We start from the raw sequence: 18,566 nt of genomic DNA on the forward strand, positions 1-18,566 counted from the left end.
ACTCCGGTACCGTTAAGCGACACACCGTTTACCGCTAGCCCGGGAACGCTAGTCGGTACCGCTGTCTGCTCGATAACTGGCAGTATTTTAGCTCCGGTTCCACTAGTGCTGGTGTTTCCACATCGAGTGCCTACACCTTATCGCGGGAAACCTCTTTCGTATTCTTACATTCGACTTGGGTTCGTTTCAGATCGTCGTACGTATGGTAGTACGTACGACCGTTCGGGGCAACCCTATCAGTTCTCGAGTGGGCCAGAGCACACACACGGGGCATTGAACAATTTGAATTTGTTTGCCAAACGGAGCACTAGACCATTCTATCTAAAAGGGATAGTCGCAGTCGTCAAAAGTTTTTATGTAAGTCTCGGGAAAAGGCGAACCCATCAATGGCGGAGCGTATATCTTTTGATCGTCTGGCCGGAGGTGACTTCCCAACCTGGCTGGGTGGCCGTCTTTAATACTTTGTTCGATATTTATTATCTACGGAGTCAAGGTCTAAACTTTAATGAAAAAAATCATTGATCAATCATGAGACTATTTTTAAACAATGATGCAAATGAGAACAAAGTTAGATTTCACCAAAAAAATTATAAGGTAAAAAAGGAAAGATAATCTAGAAGGAATTTTTAGTATTATTCGCTACATAAGAGTTATTATTTTGTTTAAGTTTTAAGAGCACAGATTTTATTTAACATTCCTTTAAAATAAGTAGTTCTAGTGTATTTCTATTTTTAAAATAATAGCTCTTTTCATCCCAACTTTAAAGAAATATTTTTTCTAATAATAAACCCTTTTTAATCACTAAGAATCGAAACTCATCATCACTTTAGCACATTATTACCGTGTTTATTAAATACTTTAATTTATCCATATTTAATGAAATTTAATTTAATTTTATTTATATTTTTAGCAAGCACAGTTTTTGGCACAAAATTTTACTAGGCGAACGCCATTTTAGCGACGGCAATCGGTGCGAGTACGAAAACGGAAACGACGACGGCAAATGCGAACCGACAAAATGGCGACGGCATGGCTAACGGTAAACGACGACGGCTACCAGCGACAACTCAGGGCATGGCAACACTGGCAGGCGGCGGCGGCTGACAGCGGTTGCCCGCTGCGTTGTTTGTTTGTGTTGTTGTGTTGGTTGTCGCAGTTGTTGTTGTGGATGGCGTTGGATTCTTCTATTTGCCGCGCTGCATCTTTATTTTCTTCGCAGTTTGTTTTCTTTCGTTTCATTTTTCATTCTTTACTTTTTCTCTTTTCATTTCTATTTTTTTTTTAGCGCACTTTTCGACGTTGGACTCTATGAGCTTTTTACGATACTTTTTATGTCGCTTGCCTTTTGGGCGCCCATATGTGCGTACGATGTATGGTGTTTGGGTCCTTGGAGTGTATGTATGTGTGTGTGTGTGTGGAGTGCTTGTGGGTGTATGTGTGTGTGTTTACCAATTGATCTTAATGTGACACAAATGATATGGTAAAATGCATACAGCCAGCCCTGAATGGCAGGACAACAATGGCAACAAGGCGACAACGCCAACAGCGACAGAAGCGACGACATTTTTATGCTTGTTTTTTGGCCCATGCGCATATCACACAGGATATGCCAGGACCTCTTCCAAGTCCCCTCCTCCCTCCAAAAAATTCCAAGCGCATTACAATATTTGTAAAACGTAAAAACTTTTGGCCCAAAAAAATAATATAGCATTTGGGGGTTTCCCCTGCAAAACTGCAAAACGTTGTGCTTTGTTGGGAAGAAATGGGGGTTTCGGGTGGTAAGGTAAAAGGACTGGGGGCGGTGGGAGGTGGGGCAGAACGACATAAAGAAAAGATAGAACAAGAACAAAAAGCCAACCAACGTCGAGCGACACCTTCGTGGCCCCAAAACAACAGTAAACAGCACTTAAAAGTCAGCCGCAGAGCAGCGCGACTGCGACGCCGGCAGAGCGAACAAATATGAGAAACTTAACTCAAAAGTCCAAGTCAATACGCGCGGTCACCGAAAAGCAAAGCAACAAAACCAAGAAATAGTATAGCTTTCCAGTGGGAAATCAAGCGCCGCCCCTTTATATTGAAAACATTGGAAATCGACAACAACAGTTGCAGGCATGCGCACTGGCTCGGCTACCGTTATCTTATCGCCCCTGCGTTCGCCATTAAAGTGGGTGGGGTGACATCTATTTCTAGGGTTAAATACTCTTTCCAGCGCCGACGCAGTTCAAGCTCCCCAATGCCCCAATACTGTTGCAAAAATTATTGTTTTTGGGGGAGAGGGAGCTCTGGAACTAAGACCTGAATCGCCCTGTATCTGTATCATGCTGTATCTGCATAAGGTGTTGTCTGTCTAAGATATATATATATTTGTAGATATATATCTACGCATTCCCCATACTCCCGACATCCTTTGGATGCGTTGCGTCTGCAAAAACGATTTTGTTTTCGCATTTATTTATGAGCCGCTTAGAGCGCGCCAAATACTTTGCCAAACACTTTGAACCCCAAAAACTCCAGCCCCCCCAACTTCCAGCCCCATTCGGCCATTCGAAACCCAAACCCAGACCTCTTCCCAGTTGCAGAGTGGACAACAGAAGAAGGTCGTTCATGGGTTGGGTTTGTATCTTTTTTTTTTGGGTTGGGAGGTCGGAGGTGGCAAACGAACAGCTGGAAAGCAAGGGTCGCTTGAAGAGTTTTAATAGATAAACAGAGTATTGTGATATTAGATTAGTATTAGTATTAGACTATTATTTGACTTAAATAAATTAAATTTAAAAGTTTAAAGATTATTGTTCCCAGATATAAGATATAAGAGATTATATAGTTTATTATATGTATTTTCAGATTAAAGTAGAAAACTCTTCCATTCATAATTTTCTCATGAAAATTATGACTATTTGTTAAGGTATATTATAACAATGTACAATGTATGTAAAATATACAATAGTTTATGGTCTATAAATTTATATTTAATACCTTTTTATAAAGAAAAATGCCATTTCTTTGGGTTAACATCAATTCTCGTTAAAATCCCCAGCTCTTTTTAAAGAATAAAAACCTTTAACGCTCAAAATAACTTAAATACCCTTGAACCCTACGATTACCGGAATCAATATCTATAAATAAATAACCTAGTTTAGATAGTTATCCAGATTAATTAAGATTAAAATATGCATATAACATCAATTGTCCTTAAGATCCCCAGCTCTTTTTAATGAATAACAACATTAACAAAAGCTAAAATACTCTTGATACCCTTGAACCCTACAATTGCCGGATACAATATCTATAAATAAATACCTGCTATACCTAAATACCTATAAATAATAACCTAGTTTAGATAGTTACCCAGATTAATGAAGATTAAAATATGCATCGTGACCATGAAACGCATCATGATTTGGGATCTTTGGCTGATGAAATGCACAAATGAACAGAAAACGATCCAATCTGGCCAAATGAAATGCACTTCCGCGCTTACAACACCGACTTTGACTTTCAAATTTTTTTGAGTCAGCGCTTTGTTGTATTATTATGGTATCATTGTCTTGGCCATCTAATGGTAGCCGTTAATAGTTAACCACGTGAAGTATTTTGCCAAATGGGCTCGACTGGAGACAGTTAATGGCCGATGTCGCGATGTCGTGATGACGCGATGATATGGAACCGGATTGGCAGTGACAGCCCGAAAGGGGAAAAATCGGGCTCTAAGCTGTGCAAATGTTAGGACAAGCCTTTTTAATAGATAATTAACAAGCATTTTATTTAAATTTTCTTCTTCTTCGTTTGACATTTTTCACTTTTGTCCAGAGATTGTTGTTTTCGGTGGTAAGATTGTTATATAAACATAAATCTCGGCAATGGGCCAACGAAGCCACTCTACCAAAAAACTTCGAACTTGCTGCCACTGCACATTTTCACACATAGCCGGATTTTTTTTTTTTTATATTCAGTCTTTGTTTTTGGTTTTAAATTATTTATTGTAGTTGGGAGGGGGGGAGGCCTACGCGACGATCTGAGATTCGGTTCGTCTCATTGAGATTTTGTTAAAGCGCAGCGCAGTTTATTTGTAGATTCGAATGTCAGCGGTTCACAAGTGCGGAACTTACTGAAGTGGCCACCTATCGAATATCCTTACCGATCGCGTTTGAAGTTTCTATTGTCCAGGAGCCATGGATTTTGACGAGTTTCGCGAATTCGGCCATGCCTCGATCGAGTTTATCATCAACTATCTGAGCAGCATTCGTGAAAGGTGTGTGCGTGTGTTTTTGTGTGTGTGTGTGTGGTATCCTTAAAGGACGACTTTTTATACCCTTGCAGAGGGTATTATAATTTTGTCCAAAAGTGTGCAACGCAGTGAAGGAGACATCTCCGACCCTATAAAGTATATATATTCTTGATCAGGATCACCTCCTGAGTTGATATGAGCATGTCCGTCTGTCCGTCTGTCCGTCTGTCCGTCTGTCCGTCTGTCCGTCTGTCCGTCTGTCCGTCTGTCTGTTTCTACGCAAACTAGTCTCTCAGTTTTAAAGCTATCGTCTTGAAACTTTGCACACACCCTTCTTTCCTTTGCACGCAGTATATAAGTCGGAACGGCCCGGATCGGCCGACTATATCCTATAGCTGCCATATAACTGATTGATCGGAAATGGTATAACTTTGGTATTTTTAGAGTTAGAGAGTTCAAATTTTAGGTGAGAGCTATTTTTAGCAAAATAATACGACATGCCAAATTTCATAAGGATCGGCCGACTATATCCTATAGCTGTCATATAACTGAACGATCGGAAATGACCCAACTTTCGTGTTTTTGAAGATAGAAAGCTGGAATTTAGTACAGACCCTATTTTTGGTCAGTTGATCCAACCTATCAAATTTCATTAGGATCGGCCGACTATATCCTATAGCTGCCATATAACTGAACGATCGGAAATGGTATTTGGTAGAAATATCAACTTTCGTATTTTTGAAGATAGAAGCTTGGGACTTTTTTTAGATTTTGTATTGTAATAAATTGGAGTATATATTCCTATTCCCATAAGGATCGGCCAACTATATCCGATGTTTGCGATATATATCCGGTTTTAACTGCAAGGGTATATAAACTTCGGCTCCGCCCGAAGTTAGCTTTCCTTTCTTGTTTAAAATTGTGTCTGTCAATTATAGAAATGTGCTGCCCAGCGTTGCCCCCTACGAGGTATTCAATCAGCTTCCGAAGGAAATTCCCGAGAAACCGGAACACTGGCGGGAAGTCCTCAAGGACCTGGAGCAAGTTATCCTGCCTGGCCTCACCCACTGGCAGTCGCCGTATTTTAATGCCTTTTATCCGTCCTCATCATCGGCGGGATCTATTATAGGGGAACTCTTGATTGCAGGAATAGGAGTCCTTGGATTTAGTTGGGTGAGGTTTATTTTAACTTTATGCCTTGAGGCAATAAATTTTGCATTAAGAGTTAAATCTATTACTTAAGAAGTACATATCATTAACGAGTCTTGTAAAACCCTAAGAACTAAAACTAATCACTAATTATTTCCTTGAAAGGTAAGCTGCAACTTAATGAACCATAACCCCAAAGCTAAAACGATTCAGTTAAGAGAGTGGCAAGTTATGAAAGCCCAAGAGAGCTGGAAAAAAAGAGAAAACGTAAACAAACCAGGTGGGAACAGTTTGCAGGCCTCATTACCTGATGATGTTTCTTTGGTAAAATAATCAATCCCTGATTATAGTTAGCTGTCCAGGTCCAAGAATTTAGTTCCTAAATGTATCTGATAGAAAGATAACCACTTAATGACCGTTCGGAAAATTGCTAACTAATTGTTTTTCTATAATCGTGCGGCAAGCATTTTACGAACCCTATAAATCAAGCAACAGATACACCTTCTCTAATCTTACCGATTCGATACGGTTGAGTCCCACTGTGCAGAACAGTCAGTGTTGGCATTGGCTTTCATTATATTTATTATTAAAAATAAGCTATTAAGGCTTTATTCCTGTTTTTAATATTGGATTACATTAAAAGGTATTCATAAGGATATTTAACCTTTAAAACTTTAAATTATTAAAACTAAGAAGGCTATTAAGGCTTTCTTCCTGTTTTAAACATTAAATTAGATTAGATGATATTCATAAGGATATTTTAATTTTAAGATAGCCTATTTTGTGGAGTGACTAAACTAACTAATTTAAATGTCAACTTTAAAAATCCATTAATATTAGTAAATTTTGATTATAATCTTTACTATTTAGCAATGTCATCAAGATTAGATATAAGAGGGTTCAATATTTTTAAAGAAAAATGTAATCTATAGTTTTGATAAGCCTGAAGAAAAAAACGGCCAATCTGCCAGCACTGCCGATGGTCCAGAGAAGGTGGTCGGACACCGGCAACATCGTCTATAAAAGCAGGTCAGCACCGTCGATCGGTTTCAGAGTGAGCCTCACCTGGACAGAGAAGCGTCAACGGAGCAACTTGGCCATCGAGCTGGACAAACAAACCGAAAACGGAAAAAGTTTAAACAAAACAAACAGAACGTGAAAAGTGCAAATAGAAACCCACCAACGACATTGTATTGTATCGCGGAATGGATGCCAAGGAGTTTCGGGAATTTGGCAAAGCAGCGGTCGATTTTGTGGCCGACTACCTGGAGAATATCCGGGATGATGAGGTCCTGCCCTCCGTTGAGCCGGGTTATCTCCTGGACCTTCTGCCCAAGGAGATGCCGGAGCAGCCAGAGTCATGGAAGGAAGTTCTCGGGGACATCAATCGCGTGATCAAGCCGGGTCTGACCCACTGGCAGTCCCCCAATATGCACGCCTACTACCCCACCAGCACCTCGTATCCCTCTATTGTGGGTGAGATGCTGGCCAGTGGGTTCGGCATCATTGGATTCAGCTGGGTAGGTTGGTGCTGGTCTTTTTGGCCAGACAGGTGAAATCTCGTTGTGGGCCATTGTTTGGGCCAACTGAATGGGCGCCCATTGTGCCGAGTGGGTGAAAGTGAGACCCAGAACCCGATAAACTGGTTGCGGCTGCAATCGAAGAGAGTTTTCACATAATCAATCGCCATATATCACATAAATATTATTATTATGAAAATAAACCTTCACCGGTTTTGACAATGACCTTTCATTCATCTTGAATCGATGGGTTGGTCTTCAAAACTATTGACAGTCTTTAGGAAAATTATTAATGTCTAAACATAAAAGAATAATTTAATCTATAACAATCCTAAGAACCATTGAACTTTTCTAATCAATTGAACTAAAAATCCTGCAAATCATTGCCAAATAGAAAGCTCATATTTCGTTGATTATGTTGTTAAAAACTATTAATAGTTTCTCAGCATTGATAAAAATTACGTGAATTGCAAGAATTGCATTGCCAGGCCTTTATCACCAAGGATTGATAAGCCAATCTCGACTAATTTGACAAATTTCACTATAATCATAAAATCAAGATAGCCCCTTGGAATCGATTAAGATGGACTATAAATTGTACTCAAAAGATTATTTTTAAGCATAGCTAAGTGGTCTTAATTGAAAATGTTAAATCAAGACACATTTTTAGTCTAAGAGTTTCTATCTTAAGGAGTATCTTTAACATGAAACCCATTTTTAATAAACTATCTCTATATTTCTTTACAGATTTGCAGTCCCGCCTGCACAGAGCTAGAGGTGGTGGTCATGGATTGGTTGGCCAAGTTCCTGAAGCTGCCAGAACACTTCCAGCATGCCAGTGAGGGACCTGGAGGTGGTGTCATTCAGGGATCAGCCAGTGAGGCCGTTTTGGTGGCTGTGCTGGCCGCCAGGGAGCAGGCTGTGGTCAGCTACAAAGAATCGCATCCAGAGCTGAGTGAGAGCGAGATTCGGGGACGTCTTGTGGCTTACTCCTCCGATCAGAGCAACAGCTGCATTGAGAAAGCCGGTGTCCTGGCCGCCATGCCCATTAGACTCCTGCCGGCTGGAGAGGACTTTGTGCTTAGGGGTGAGACCCTCAAGACAGCCATTGAAGAGGATGTGGCAGCGGGCAGGATACCAGTTATTTGCATTGCCACCTTGGGCACCACCGGAACCTGTGCCTACGATGACATTGAATCCTTGTCGACGGTCTGTGAGGAGCATAAGGTGTGGCTTCATGTGGATGCCGCATACGCCGGCGGTGGCTTCGCCCTGGAGGAGTACTCCGAGCTGCGAAAGGGATTGGATCGGGTGGACTCCCTCAACTTCAACCTGCACAAGTTCATGCTGGTGAACTTTGACTGCTCAGCCATGTGGCTGCGGGATGCCAACAAGGTGGTCGATAGCTTCAACGTGGACCGCATATACCTGAAACACAAGCACCAGGGTCAGTCCCAGATTCCCGACTTCCGTCACTGGCAGATTCCCCTCGGTCGTCGTTTCCGTGCCCTGAAAGTCTGGATCACGTTCCGCACCCTGGGCGCCGAAGGATTGCGCAACCATGTCCGCAAACACATCGAACTGGCCAAACAGTTCGAGGATTTGGTCGTCAAGGACAGCCGCTTTGAGATCGTGGCTCCCCGAGCTTTGGGTTTGGTTTGTTTCCGACCCAAAGGAGATAACGAGATCACTTCCCAGCTGCTGCATCGCATCATGGAGAGGAAGAAGATCTACATGGTGAAGGCGGAGCATGCAGGTCGCCAGTTCCTCCGATTTGTTGTATGCGGAATGGATGCGAAACCAGAGGACATTGATTTCGCCTGGACGGAGATTGAATCCCAGCTTACGGCCTTACTAGAGGAGCAATCTTTGGCCGCCCGCAAGGCTGGAAATGTGGCGGACCTGACGCAGCACTTCCAGATCCACCTGACCACCGATAATGTCGAAAAGTCTCAGTGAGAGGAACGGAATACTCCCATTCGTTTGGAAATAACTATTTATGTTTAGGTTGTCCTTAGTTTGCATTGTAGTATTTACTTGAACACATTTTAATAAATAAATAGACAAAGAAATACATAACTTTTTATTTTTTGAAACTATTCGTAGTAAATTATTAAAATCGGCTTCGAATAAATAAAGTTTAAATTCAAATCATTTCCCGCCATAAGTAAGCCGCATTCAAAAAGTCCCATATGTTGATCTAAATCCCATCTTAATCGATAGATGTTGTGCTAAATATATCGATAAAATGTTTGTCCATCTCAATATCCCAAAACCAACTTTTGAAAACTCAATAATTGGAAATCACATAAAATATTAATAAAATATATTTTTTATTCCGATTCCTAGAAAAAAATCTCATCACGATATAAATAAATATTATAAAAATAATATCGATATATGGTTATGTTGATATATTATCAACAACCCTACTCTACATCTCACAACTTTCAAAAACACAACATTCTGAGCATTTTTCAAAATATACTCTTACGAATCTCAAAGATACAAATTCACCGTGTTGCTTGCCATGCACTAGTCTAAGATACGGGTCAACGCCAAGTCGATGCAGATGCCAGCGCAAAAATGCGTCCACCACTGAATCCCAAAACCGCTTTTGTAACCTGCAGTCATAAATTGGCCAACAGGCGCAGCTACAAGGTTCCTCCTGACCTCAGGCGTCTGGATGTGGAAGCAGCCCGCCAGAATGCCCGTGTAGTGGTCATTGGTGCCGGATTATCAGGACTGTCGGCGGCACAGCACTTGCTATGCCATGGATTTCATCGCACGGTTGTCCTGGAGGCCACCGACCGCTACGGCGGCAGAATAAACTCCCAGCGATTTGGCGACACCTATTGTGAGCTGGGCGCCAAGTGGGTACGCATTGACGGATCACAGGACTCCATGTATGAGCTGCTGCGCAACAGCGAGGGCCTGATCAAGCAGATAAAGCAGATTACAGAACGACCCACCTACGTCCAGGCAAAGCAAAAGGGACACCACCAAGTAAGGCCAGACATGGTGGATCTCATTGACACTCTCTTCCGCCAGCTCTGTCAGGGCTTTAAGCTGTCCGAGAAAGTCAAACGGGGAACGGATCTGCCCTCGTTGGACAATGTGAAGAGCTATTTCAAGACCGAAAGCGACCGCCTAATCGGGTCCACTTTCAAGCAGCCGGAGGAGCAGCAGGCGGCTCGCGAAATCTTTCAATCGCTCTTCAATGATTTCAGCAGCGTCCTGGGCTGCTGCCTGGAGTACGTGAACATCGAGCACATAACAAAGTGTCCAGTGCAGCCAGACCAGCGCCCGCTGTATGTGCCCACTGGCCTGGACAATGTGGTGGAAGAGTTGTCCCAAAAGCTGGACAAAGATCAATTGCAGACTGGGAAACCAGTGGGTCAGATTCAGTGGACTCCATCACAGCTAAAGAGTGTGGGCTGTTTGGACGGGAGCCTTTACAGTGCCGATCATATTATATGCACCCTTCCGCTGGGTGTGCTCAAGAATTTTGCCGGCGTACTGTTTCGTCCAACACTCCCAATGGACAAAATGCTGGCTATCAGCAATCTTGGCTTTGGCAATCCGCTTAAGATCTACCTTTCCTACAAGAAGCCCATTGGGCGGTGGCTAAGAGGCAGACTGCGTCCTCTGGGTGCGCTCCTGCATCCCTCAGTGGACCCTCAGCAAGTGGAGCGTAACTGGACCCAGCAGGTGGTGGAGATCAGTCAGGTGCCCACCAGCGAGCACGTTCTGGAGGTGCATGTGGGCGGCGGCTATTACGAGGAAATTGAAAAACTGCCCGAGGACAAGCTGCTGGACCAGATAACCGACCTGCTGAGGCGCTGCATTAGCAGTCGCGTGATACCTTATCCCCAGGGCCTGCTCCGCTCCAGTTGGAGCACCTCGGCCTGCTATCTGGGCGGTCGTCCCTTCTTTTCGACGACCAGTAGTGCCCGCGATGTCCAGCGTTTGGCTGCTCCGTTGGGCGAGCAATCACCGAGTCTGCTCTTCGCTGGAGATGCCACCGCCCTTCGCGGCTTCGGAACCATAGATGCCGCCCGCTCCAGCGGCATCCGCGAGGCTCAGCGGATCATCGACTACTACAACCAAAACAGTATGCAGGGCCATTAGATATTAAAATCTGGCACCCAAAATTGGCAGTAAGACGGTACAAAGCACCTTCTAGTCGAAAAATGTTGTTGCAAACATATTTGTTTTGTAGTTTTAAGCAATTACACATATATATATATTTTAATTAGACGTAGCATGTTAACAATAAAGACATTAACAACAACAACAACAATACAATAGAAGGATACTTTAGAACTAATGGGGGCAATGGGGGGACTCCCCATTTTTTGTTGCGATGTAAATTCCCTAAACATGTCGCGATTGGAAATACTTCTAGAATCTGTTCCGGTTTAAGAATATAGTAAGATTATTGTATAATATTTTTAATATTATTTGTTTTTGTTTTTAATTTTAAACAAACTATTATAAAATATCATGAGGATTGGTCCATTGTTTTCACTTCATATGTTTGTTTTAAATTTAAAATGAGGTTTATCTTTTAATGAAAATATGAAACTGCTCTTAAAAAATAACAAACAGGTTTTTTAATACTTAAAAAAAAGGTTCAATGAATGAATCCTTAAAAAATTTTCTTTTTTAGCTTTAAGATTAGCTAAAATATTCTCCTAAATTCGAAATATTTTTCAACCGAAACAGACCCATATTGTAATCCTTTACTGCTCTTGTTCCATTTCATCGGCGGCGGCGCTCACTTCCTTCCAGGAGTACTCCATGTCCTCGGACTTGGTGAAGCGCGAGCACACGGCCATCCGGAGGAAGTAAACATCCTTGATCTTGGCCGGAACCATGTGGATATTGCCGCGTCCGTTGATCCTCTTCAGGAGAGCCTCGTTGCGCTCGTTGTTGCCCTTCAGCCGGAAGCAGACCAGACCCATGTTGACCTCGGCGGCCAGCTCGAATCTGGAGTCCGCCACGCAGAGATCACCAAACTGCTTGGCAAAGTTGCAGTGTCTGCGGATGTGGGCCTGGAGATTCTCCACTCCGTACAGACGGAGGACGAACCAGAGCTTGAGGGCGCGGAAACGACGTCCCAAGGGAATCTGCCAGTGGCGGTAATCCGGAGCCGAGCCCTGCATGTCGTGTTTTAAGTACAAGGGGTCCACGTTGAAGGCATTCACCACCCAGCTGGGGTCCTTGAGCCACATGGCCGAGCAGTCAAAGTTCACCAACATCCACTTGTGTGGGTTGAAGTTGAAAGAGTCTGCGGACTCGATGCCCTTCATCAGGTGACGGTACTCCGGGCAAATGAAGGCCGAGCCGGCGTAGGCGGCATCCACATGGATCCAGACCTTGTGCTTGTTTCCGACGGGTCCACACTCGTCCAGGTAATCGAAAGCACAGGAGTTGGTGGTGCCGAGAGTCACCACAGCATAGAACGGGATCAAACCATCAGCCAGATCCTGCTGGATGGCCTTCTCCAATGCATCACCGCGCATCCTGTGGTTCTCCGACGGCACGGATCGGAGCTTGACACCGCCGAGGAGTCCAGCCCGCTCCACAGAGGAGTGAGCCTGGTCGGAACAGTAGCCCACCAGTTTACCAATGATGGTGTGCTCGTCCCACTCTGGGTGCTCGGCTTTGACCTCCTGAACTTTCTTGGCCTTGGCTCCAAGCAGAGCCACCAATGTAGACTCACTAGCCGTGCCCTGGATGACACCGCCTCCCTTGCCGCCGGAGCAGGCTAGGAACTCTGCCGGCAGGTCCAGCATCTTGCCCAGCCAGTCCATCATGACCACCTCCAGTTCTGTGCAGGCGGGACTGGCTATCCAGGTGAACCCGATACAGGCTATGGCTCCACTTAGCATATCGGCCACAATCGCCGGATAGGAGTTGGCCGTGGGGAAGTAGGCATGGAACTTGGGGCTGTGCCAGTGGGTCACTCCCGGCATGATGACCCGTTCAATGTCCTGCATCACATCCTGCCAGTTCTCTGGTTTCTCTGGGGCTGCATCCGGAATGAGTGGCTTCAGATAGCCAGGCTTCACTTCCGGCAGAACGCGTCTGAAATGAGAGGATAATTGCTTTAACTTTGGTTATATTGGACCCATTCAGGACAGGCTTCTAGCTAATTGAATTGGCAACTTAGTTACCCCACACAAGGCATTCCAAATGGGATGAAGAAAGGACAACATCCACCACTTGTTGCAAGTGGGGTGGCAAAAAATCAATAGCAATTTGTAACAAAGTGTTGATGGAAAAGGAGTGGTCTTATTGGGCTTAAATGGGCTTAAAGAATAAGAATCTAATTTCCTCTTTAATAATATGGAACCTACTAATCTTCTATTTCCTTTAGTATTTTCCTTTAGTATATTCCTCATTTAATTTGGTCTTAAATTGGCTTAAAGAATAAGAATCTAATTTCCTCTTCAATAATTTATTCCCTATTGATCTACTATCTATATTTCTTTAGTATATTCCTCATTTAATTTGTTAAAATAACTTTGATAGTCTTTGTTTGTATTAAACTTTTTTATAAATTGTATAACTACTCAGATATATCTTTTCTTGACTTGTATTACCCGTTAGAATTGGCCAAGAACAATGAAATACCCGTCGCTATTGCCCAAGGCGTTTCTACAATTATACCTACATAAAAATCGACCTTGACACGCCAACATTTGAAACCTTTTTAATGCCGCAATAATTAATTACCTTTAGGCTTTGTGATGAAAAAAATGAGGTAAAAAAAAACTATGAAAGTGTTTTTTGAAGTAGAGTAAGTGGGAAGGTCGCTTGGCAAAGTAACTTTAAAATATATTTATTTATTTAACAAAGCAAAGGTTCGATCGGAGAGACGACGACTTTCCCGTGACTAATATCGCGGCGTGTGCGAAATGTCATTCACTTGCCCGGAATCGAAACAGAACGAACTTTCAAAAATAAAAAACACTCGGAGGTCAACTGATTCCATATAAATAAAATCTATATGTATCGATTGCTACAAATTAAACTTAATTCAAGCTAATTGGGAGGCACACTCATTCACTCTTACCTGTCGCGTATATTCTCCAGATATTCGGCTATAAAATCCACCATTGTTTTGGCAAAATCTTTGAACTCGGGTGCCTCCATATCGATCTTTGAAATGGGAGTAAAGAAAATAAATTAGGATCGTTTTGGGTTAATTGTCTAAACACATACCGAGACCTTGGGATCCAGTTTATCTTCCATAGTGTTAGCTTTACCATTACCGTTAGTTTGTTTAACTTGGTTAGTGTTATGAATGGGTATTTTGCTCATTTTGCTATTGTTATTTTTTTTTTTTGAAAAATGGAGTGCAATTGGAAAATGAAAACGAAACTTGAGTGCGAATTTGGAAAACAGTGTGCTGTGATAGAAGCTAGTTCTATTAGCTAATGATGTGAATATTTATAGATAATGCTAATCAGTGGCAGCTGCGATTCCAGCCCCCCAACAATTTACACTGGACCACAAAACTATGCATATTCAAATCACCAATGGATCTTAAATGTTAATATTTTCGATTTGGTTGCATGCTTACGTTAAGTATAGCTCCAAAATATATATTTATATGGTAATTAGAATTTAAGGTGTATTTTTTGCATTAATTAGTTGTGGATTATTTTTTTTTTTTCTCAATTCACTTTTTTAAGCACGTAAACTAGTTGGCATTGAGATACCGACTTGTTTCCAGCAAATAAGATACAAAAACTTCACCACCATGCAGACAGAATAGACCAAAATAGTTGGCCAGTTAAGAATTTTGAGCTGAACTTTCAAAATAAAATCAATCCGAGGTTAAATGTCTAATTAAAGTTAGTTCCAGCCCACATTACGTATACGCAGTGTTGGCCCCGAATTTTCATGTTGCCCAAGCACTCTGTGTACTTAAGACCTTATATACACACGCGTACCACTCACCGTGCACTTTAGTTAACTGCTTTTAATTATTTGCACTTGTCAAGCTGTGTTTCCTTTCCGAACTAAATCTTTTCTCGGCTCTGAGTTTTATTTTCTGATGCTTATGGCTGGTTGGAGCTGCTCGATGCTCGGCGTTTGCCTGTTAACTGGGCGCTGCTCGCTCTTGGCCCAGGCTTTTAAAGCTCGGCATTTCGGCAGGACCGGTTCGCAAACGCTGCCGCTGAACTTCGGTTTCGGTTTGTAAAAATAAATTCTCCACTTGCTCGGATTTCGGTTTATTTTTCCTGATTTGTGTGCGTTCTTAGCGGTGATTTTGTTACTTTTTTGGAAGTTCAATTAATCTGGGGCTGATTCGACAACCTGAATTTGCAAAAAAAACATCTTATTCAAAAAACAAATCTTTCACAGATTTTTAAAGCAAGTAAAGTTGAGGTTTTACTACAGATACTTTGTTTAATATATTTTATTATAATTATCTGACTTAACATTGTAGTCATAATTAAATATTCAACAAAATATAATGTGAGATAATAGTTACATCATGCTGTTACATTTTTAATGTAAAATAAGAAGGGAATGGATAATTATAGATGTGAAATTATGACATTCTCTTTTTTTTAAATTAATCTTTAATAAATGTTACACATAAATAATGTCTCAGGCAGACAATTGTTTCAAAATTTGTACAATCCCTGATTTTTATACTTTTTTGTAGAAACTGATTTTAATTTTTTTAGGTAGCTTACATAGCTTAGGTAGCTGGGGGAACCCCCATTCTAACCTTAAGGCAAGGATCCTTCAAGTTCTACAAAAGGATGTGGTTTTGTGATAATATTACCGCCCTGTAGGAATTAGAGTTATTAGAGGTACCTGAAATAAAATAGTTCTTTAAGTCTTATAATAATCTCATGAATAGTTTTAATACTTTTTATATTTTTGTAAATAATTTTTTCGTTTACGGTTTACTTTTATACCTAAAATGTTATATACATATATTGAGAGATTCCCATATTTTTGTTTTTTGAAAAACAAGTTTAATAAAAATAATTCAAACTTCTTAAACCATTTAAAACCCTAAAACCCGATCATGAAGAATTCTTCTCACGTTCGTTCGAAGCCCGATCTTGTTTGGCGAAACAAGAGAGAGGTGTGTACATTAGTGGCTCCAGGAATCCCCCATCATGAGTCAGAAAATCCAGGGATTTACTTGAGCTCAGCGAAAAGGAAAAAAAATCACGCAAAAAAAGATCAACAAATCAAAAATTCATAGAAAAAAAACAAGAAATTAAACGTCGGCACACTTTATGGAATTTGCGAAACAGGTTTTTAGAGCATCTTGTATGACGTTGATTTTTGAATTTCCCCCGAACCGCTCATGTCATCCACTTAATGTGACGTCAAAAAGTGCGTCCTCTCTGTAGCTCTCACTTCCATTTCTATTGTAGAGGCAGGATGTGTGGCAGATGTGGGGGTTGGTGCAGGTCCACCCCGTCCTGGGGGGGTGGCCAACTGTTGCTGGGTGTGCGGAGCAGAGAAAAGTGTGTGCCTGACATTTCAACGAAGCCACTTTGGCAAATCACTTGACTGAATCAACAGATTTATATGCCATGCCAACGGCTCTGCTTTCGATTGTAATGCGCTGCTCCAGCCCCTTATCCTGCCTCAACCCACCCACATTATGCTCCTTTACGGGTGGCTGGAGTCTGGGTCGATTGGGGCGAAGAATACTACAATTTGATTTATGGCTGACTTGAGTTGCGAAAGCATAGAAAAGACTTTCATGGCATTCATGGGGATCATCGTCAGAGGATGGCGCCTTTAAGTGGGGGATTGCATAAGTAGGAGCCGGAAATCAACATCAATGGAGATAAACGATGGAATACGTTTAAGGGTTTCTCATTTGCAAGCTACAGAAAATTAATTAGAAGATAGAAACTGGTTTTGGAAGAATTATAAATCATTAAGAATTGTTGCATCATTTAAGTAAAGATTTAGTTTTAAGAAATAACATTTTAAATCAATTTTAAAACCAACTTATATAGGATTTATTATTTATTGTTTTTGTTCACATAATCAAATTTTCTTATGTTCTGCGCGTATATTGTATCGACTGGAATCTACGCAGTCAGATGCAGTTGATATTATGGACCAATTCAGCTGGACGTGCACCCGAACGACCCATAGACGGTAACAACAAAAGTTGAGCCGCAACCCGGGGCACGCACTGTGACCGAGGTTCGACCTGGTCGGGAAGATAATGGAAAAACCACTTATATGAGATAAATGTTGGTTGTTTCGCTTCATTTTCTCCAGTCAGTCGGGCGAACGCGTTACAGTAGTGCATATTTCAGCAGAAACAAAATCGAAAAGTACTTAGTAAATGCTACAGGTAGTTACAACTTAACAAAGCTATGGGGCACGAATCTACTGTGCGATGGTCGAGGGCAGGTTGAGCAGCGTGCTCTGGCCACTGGGCAAGTAGGCCACGCCACGCGACCTGGATAGCTGGTAGGCGATGTCCTCAGCGGCTTCAATACGACGCAGCTCGACCAGACCATCGCCAGCCTCGCCGAAGGACTTGGCCAACAGATCGGCAGCGGCGGCATCACCCTCGGCCGAAATGATGGAAGCCAGCTTCTGCTGCTCGGCCTTCTCCACCACAAAGCGCGCCTTCTCGGCCTCCTGCTGGGCCACCTGCTTCATTTCGACGGCCTGCGTAAACTCCCTACCGAAAGTCAAGTGTGTAAGAGAGATGTCGTCCAGAATAAAGCCGAACTGCTTAGCACGGACAGTCAACTCCTGAGACACACGCTGGGAAACCATCTGTAACATAAAAGAGATTAGTAATTGCTCATAGTGCTTATGAATTAAGTCGAAGCCCACCTCACGCTGGGTAATCAGCTCGCCGGCATCGAATTGGGCAACCACAGCCTTCAGCACCTCAGGAGCGATAGAGGGCAGGACACGCTCATCGTAGTCCTGACCCAAAATAGTGTAGATCTTGGGCAGCTGGTCGGGAATGGGTCGGTAGAGGATACGCAGCGTAATGTTGACATTCTGCAAATCCTTGCTGCCGGTAATCACCGGCACGTTGCGGGGCTGCGAGCGGATGTCAAAGATAATGGGACGCTGAACCCATGGGATGAAGAAGTGGGTGCCCTCTCCGACGACGTGCTCCTTGATGCCGGTGAAGCGATCGAAGATGACAGCCCGATGGCCTCCCTCCACATTATATAATGCAGAATTCACAACGCCTCCCAACACGGCCACGCCAAGGCCCAACTGACCGATGCGATTGAAGAACTGAGCAGCCATTGTCTGTGGTGAGTAAAACAAAGAAAATGATCTATTAGTACGCTAACACCTATATCTATAACATGTAAATAAAAAGCCGACTGGATTACAATATTTCACCAGCTTTTTAGGTTAGGCCGTCATTCTTTGCCGACAACGTGCTGTTTGTGGGTTTTTAACCCACTTGGGACGTGTATTTCAATTAAACGCCACTGATATCCTCAATCACTTACTTTTTAAAGCTTTTTATTGTTAAAACTCTTAAATTATTGTGCAATTGCCCTTTGAAACGAACAAAACACGAAATCCAACCGCACGGTGTATGTCGAAGGTTTTACAACACTGTCGGTTCTCCACACTGCCGGTTTAGCGGGAAAGCTTTATTTAGCTGGGAAATTTTTATT

The 18,566-nt window shown here is 42.4% G+C and overlaps 4 protein-coding genes and 1 long non-coding RNA gene across 7 annotated transcripts; 3 read left to right on the top strand and 2 right to left on the bottom strand.

The window, feature by feature from the left end:
* The first annotated feature begins 2 nt into the window (after positions 1 to 2).
* LOC108126041 (uncharacterized) lies at positions 3 to 1,625 on the top strand. Its single transcript, XR_001773346.3, has 3 exons — positions 3 to 357; positions 911 to 1,039; positions 1,286 to 1,625. It is a non-coding gene; the product is annotated as an uncharacterized lncRNA (long non-coding RNA).
* A 2,422-nt stretch (positions 1,626 to 4,047) lies between these two features.
* Positions 4,048 to 8,966, top strand: amd (alpha methyl dopa-resistant). Of its 2 annotated transcripts, XM_070277187.1 has the most exons (3): positions 4,048 to 4,249; positions 5,164 to 5,398; positions 7,642 to 8,866. In XM_070277187.1, exons 1-3 carry the CDS (start codon positions 4,170 to 4,172, stop codon positions 8,851 to 8,853), a joined length of 1,527 nt encoding a protein of 508 aa, XP_070133288.1. In that variant the 5' UTR covers positions 4,048 to 4,169; the 3' UTR covers positions 8,854 to 8,866. The 2 variants fall into 2 exon arrangements, with proteins under 2 accessions (XP_070133288.1, XP_017098005.3); XM_017242516.3 differs by lacking the exons at positions 4,048 to 4,249; positions 5,164 to 5,398 and adding an exon at positions 6,407 to 6,894 and having other exon boundaries at positions 7,642 to 8,966.
* A 348-nt stretch (positions 8,967 to 9,314) lies between these two features.
* On the top strand, positions 9,315 to 11,207 carry LOC108125798 (protein anon-37Cs). The gene has a single exon (XM_017242130.3). It carries the CDS (start codon positions 9,481 to 9,483, stop codon positions 11,023 to 11,025), a length of 1,545 nt encoding a protein of 514 aa, XP_017097619.2. The 5' UTR covers positions 9,315 to 9,480; the 3' UTR covers positions 11,026 to 11,207.
* Positions 9,382 to 15,007, bottom strand: Ddc (aromatic-L-amino-acid decarboxylase). Of its 2 annotated transcripts, none has more exons than XM_070276865.1 (3): positions 14,869 to 15,007; positions 13,979 to 14,064; positions 9,382 to 12,987 (listed from the first exon to the last, which is right to left on the bottom strand). In XM_070276865.1, exons 2-3 carry the CDS (start codon positions 14,056 to 14,058, stop codon positions 11,640 to 11,642), a joined length of 1,428 nt encoding a protein of 475 aa, XP_070132966.1. In that variant the 5' UTR covers positions 14,059 to 14,064; positions 14,869 to 15,007; the 3' UTR covers positions 9,382 to 11,639. The 2 variants fall into 2 exon arrangements, with proteins under 2 accessions (XP_070132966.1, XP_070132965.1); XM_070276864.1 differs by lacking the exon at positions 14,869 to 15,007 and adding an exon at positions 14,128 to 14,244.
* Positions 15,008 to 16,889: 1,882 nt separating this feature from the next.
* Phb1 (prohibitin l(2)37Cc) lies at positions 16,890 to 18,532 on the bottom strand. Its single transcript, XM_017242134.3, has 3 exons — positions 18,396 to 18,532; positions 17,752 to 18,186; positions 16,890 to 17,691 (listed from the first exon to the last, which is right to left on the bottom strand). The coding sequence occupies exons 2-3, from the start codon at positions 18,181 to 18,183 to the stop codon at positions 17,293 to 17,295; spliced, it is 831 nt and encodes a 276-aa protein (XP_017097623.1). The 5' UTR covers positions 18,184 to 18,186; positions 18,396 to 18,532; the 3' UTR covers positions 16,890 to 17,292.
* Between the last annotated feature and the right edge of the window lie 34 nt (positions 18,533 to 18,566).

Source organism: Drosophila bipectinata, chromosome 2L, assembly GCF_030179905.1.
Source record: "Drosophila bipectinata strain 14024-0381.07 chromosome 2L, DbipHiC1v2, whole genome shotgun sequence".
NCBI classification, from domain to species: domain Eukaryota; kingdom Metazoa; phylum Arthropoda; class Insecta; order Diptera; family Drosophilidae; genus Drosophila; species Drosophila bipectinata.

Bases quoted from the DNA above. Each gene is read 5' to 3' on its own strand.
- Ddc (XM_070276864.1), bottom strand. From the start codon at position 14,226: ATGAGCAAAATACCCATTCATAACACTAACCAAGTTAAACAAACTAAC. The intron at 14,065-14,127 runs GTATGTGTTTAG...CCCATTTCAAAG, and splicing joins AACTGGATCCCAAGGTCTCG to ATCGATATGGAGGCACCCGA. The intron at 12,988-13,978 runs GTAAGAGTGAAT...CTCTCATTTCAG, and splicing joins CTGGAGAATATACGCGACAG to ACGCGTTCTGCCGGAAGTGA.
- Phb1 (XM_017242134.3), bottom strand. From the start codon at position 18,183: ATGGCTGCTCAGTTCTTCAATCGCATCGGTCAGTTGGGCCTTGGCGTG. The intron at 17,692-17,751 runs GTGGGCTTCGAC...TTTATGTTACAG, and splicing joins AGCTGATTACCCAGCGTGAG to ATGGTTTCCCAGCGTGTGTC.
- LOC108125798 (XM_017242130.3), top strand. From the start codon at position 9,481: ATGCGTCCACCACTGAATCCCAAAACCGCTTTTGTAACCTGCAGTCAT.
- amd (XM_070277187.1), top strand. From the start codon at position 4,170: ATGGATTTTGACGAGTTTCGCGAATTCGGCCATGCCTCGATCGAGTTT. The intron at 4,250-5,163 runs GTGTGTGCGTGT...TGTCAATTATAG, and splicing joins CTGAGCAGCATTCGTGAAAG to AAATGTGCTGCCCAGCGTTG. The intron at 5,399-7,641 runs GTGAGGTTTATT...ATTTCTTTACAG, and splicing joins GAGTCCTTGGATTTAGTTGG to ATTTGCAGTCCCGCCTGCAC.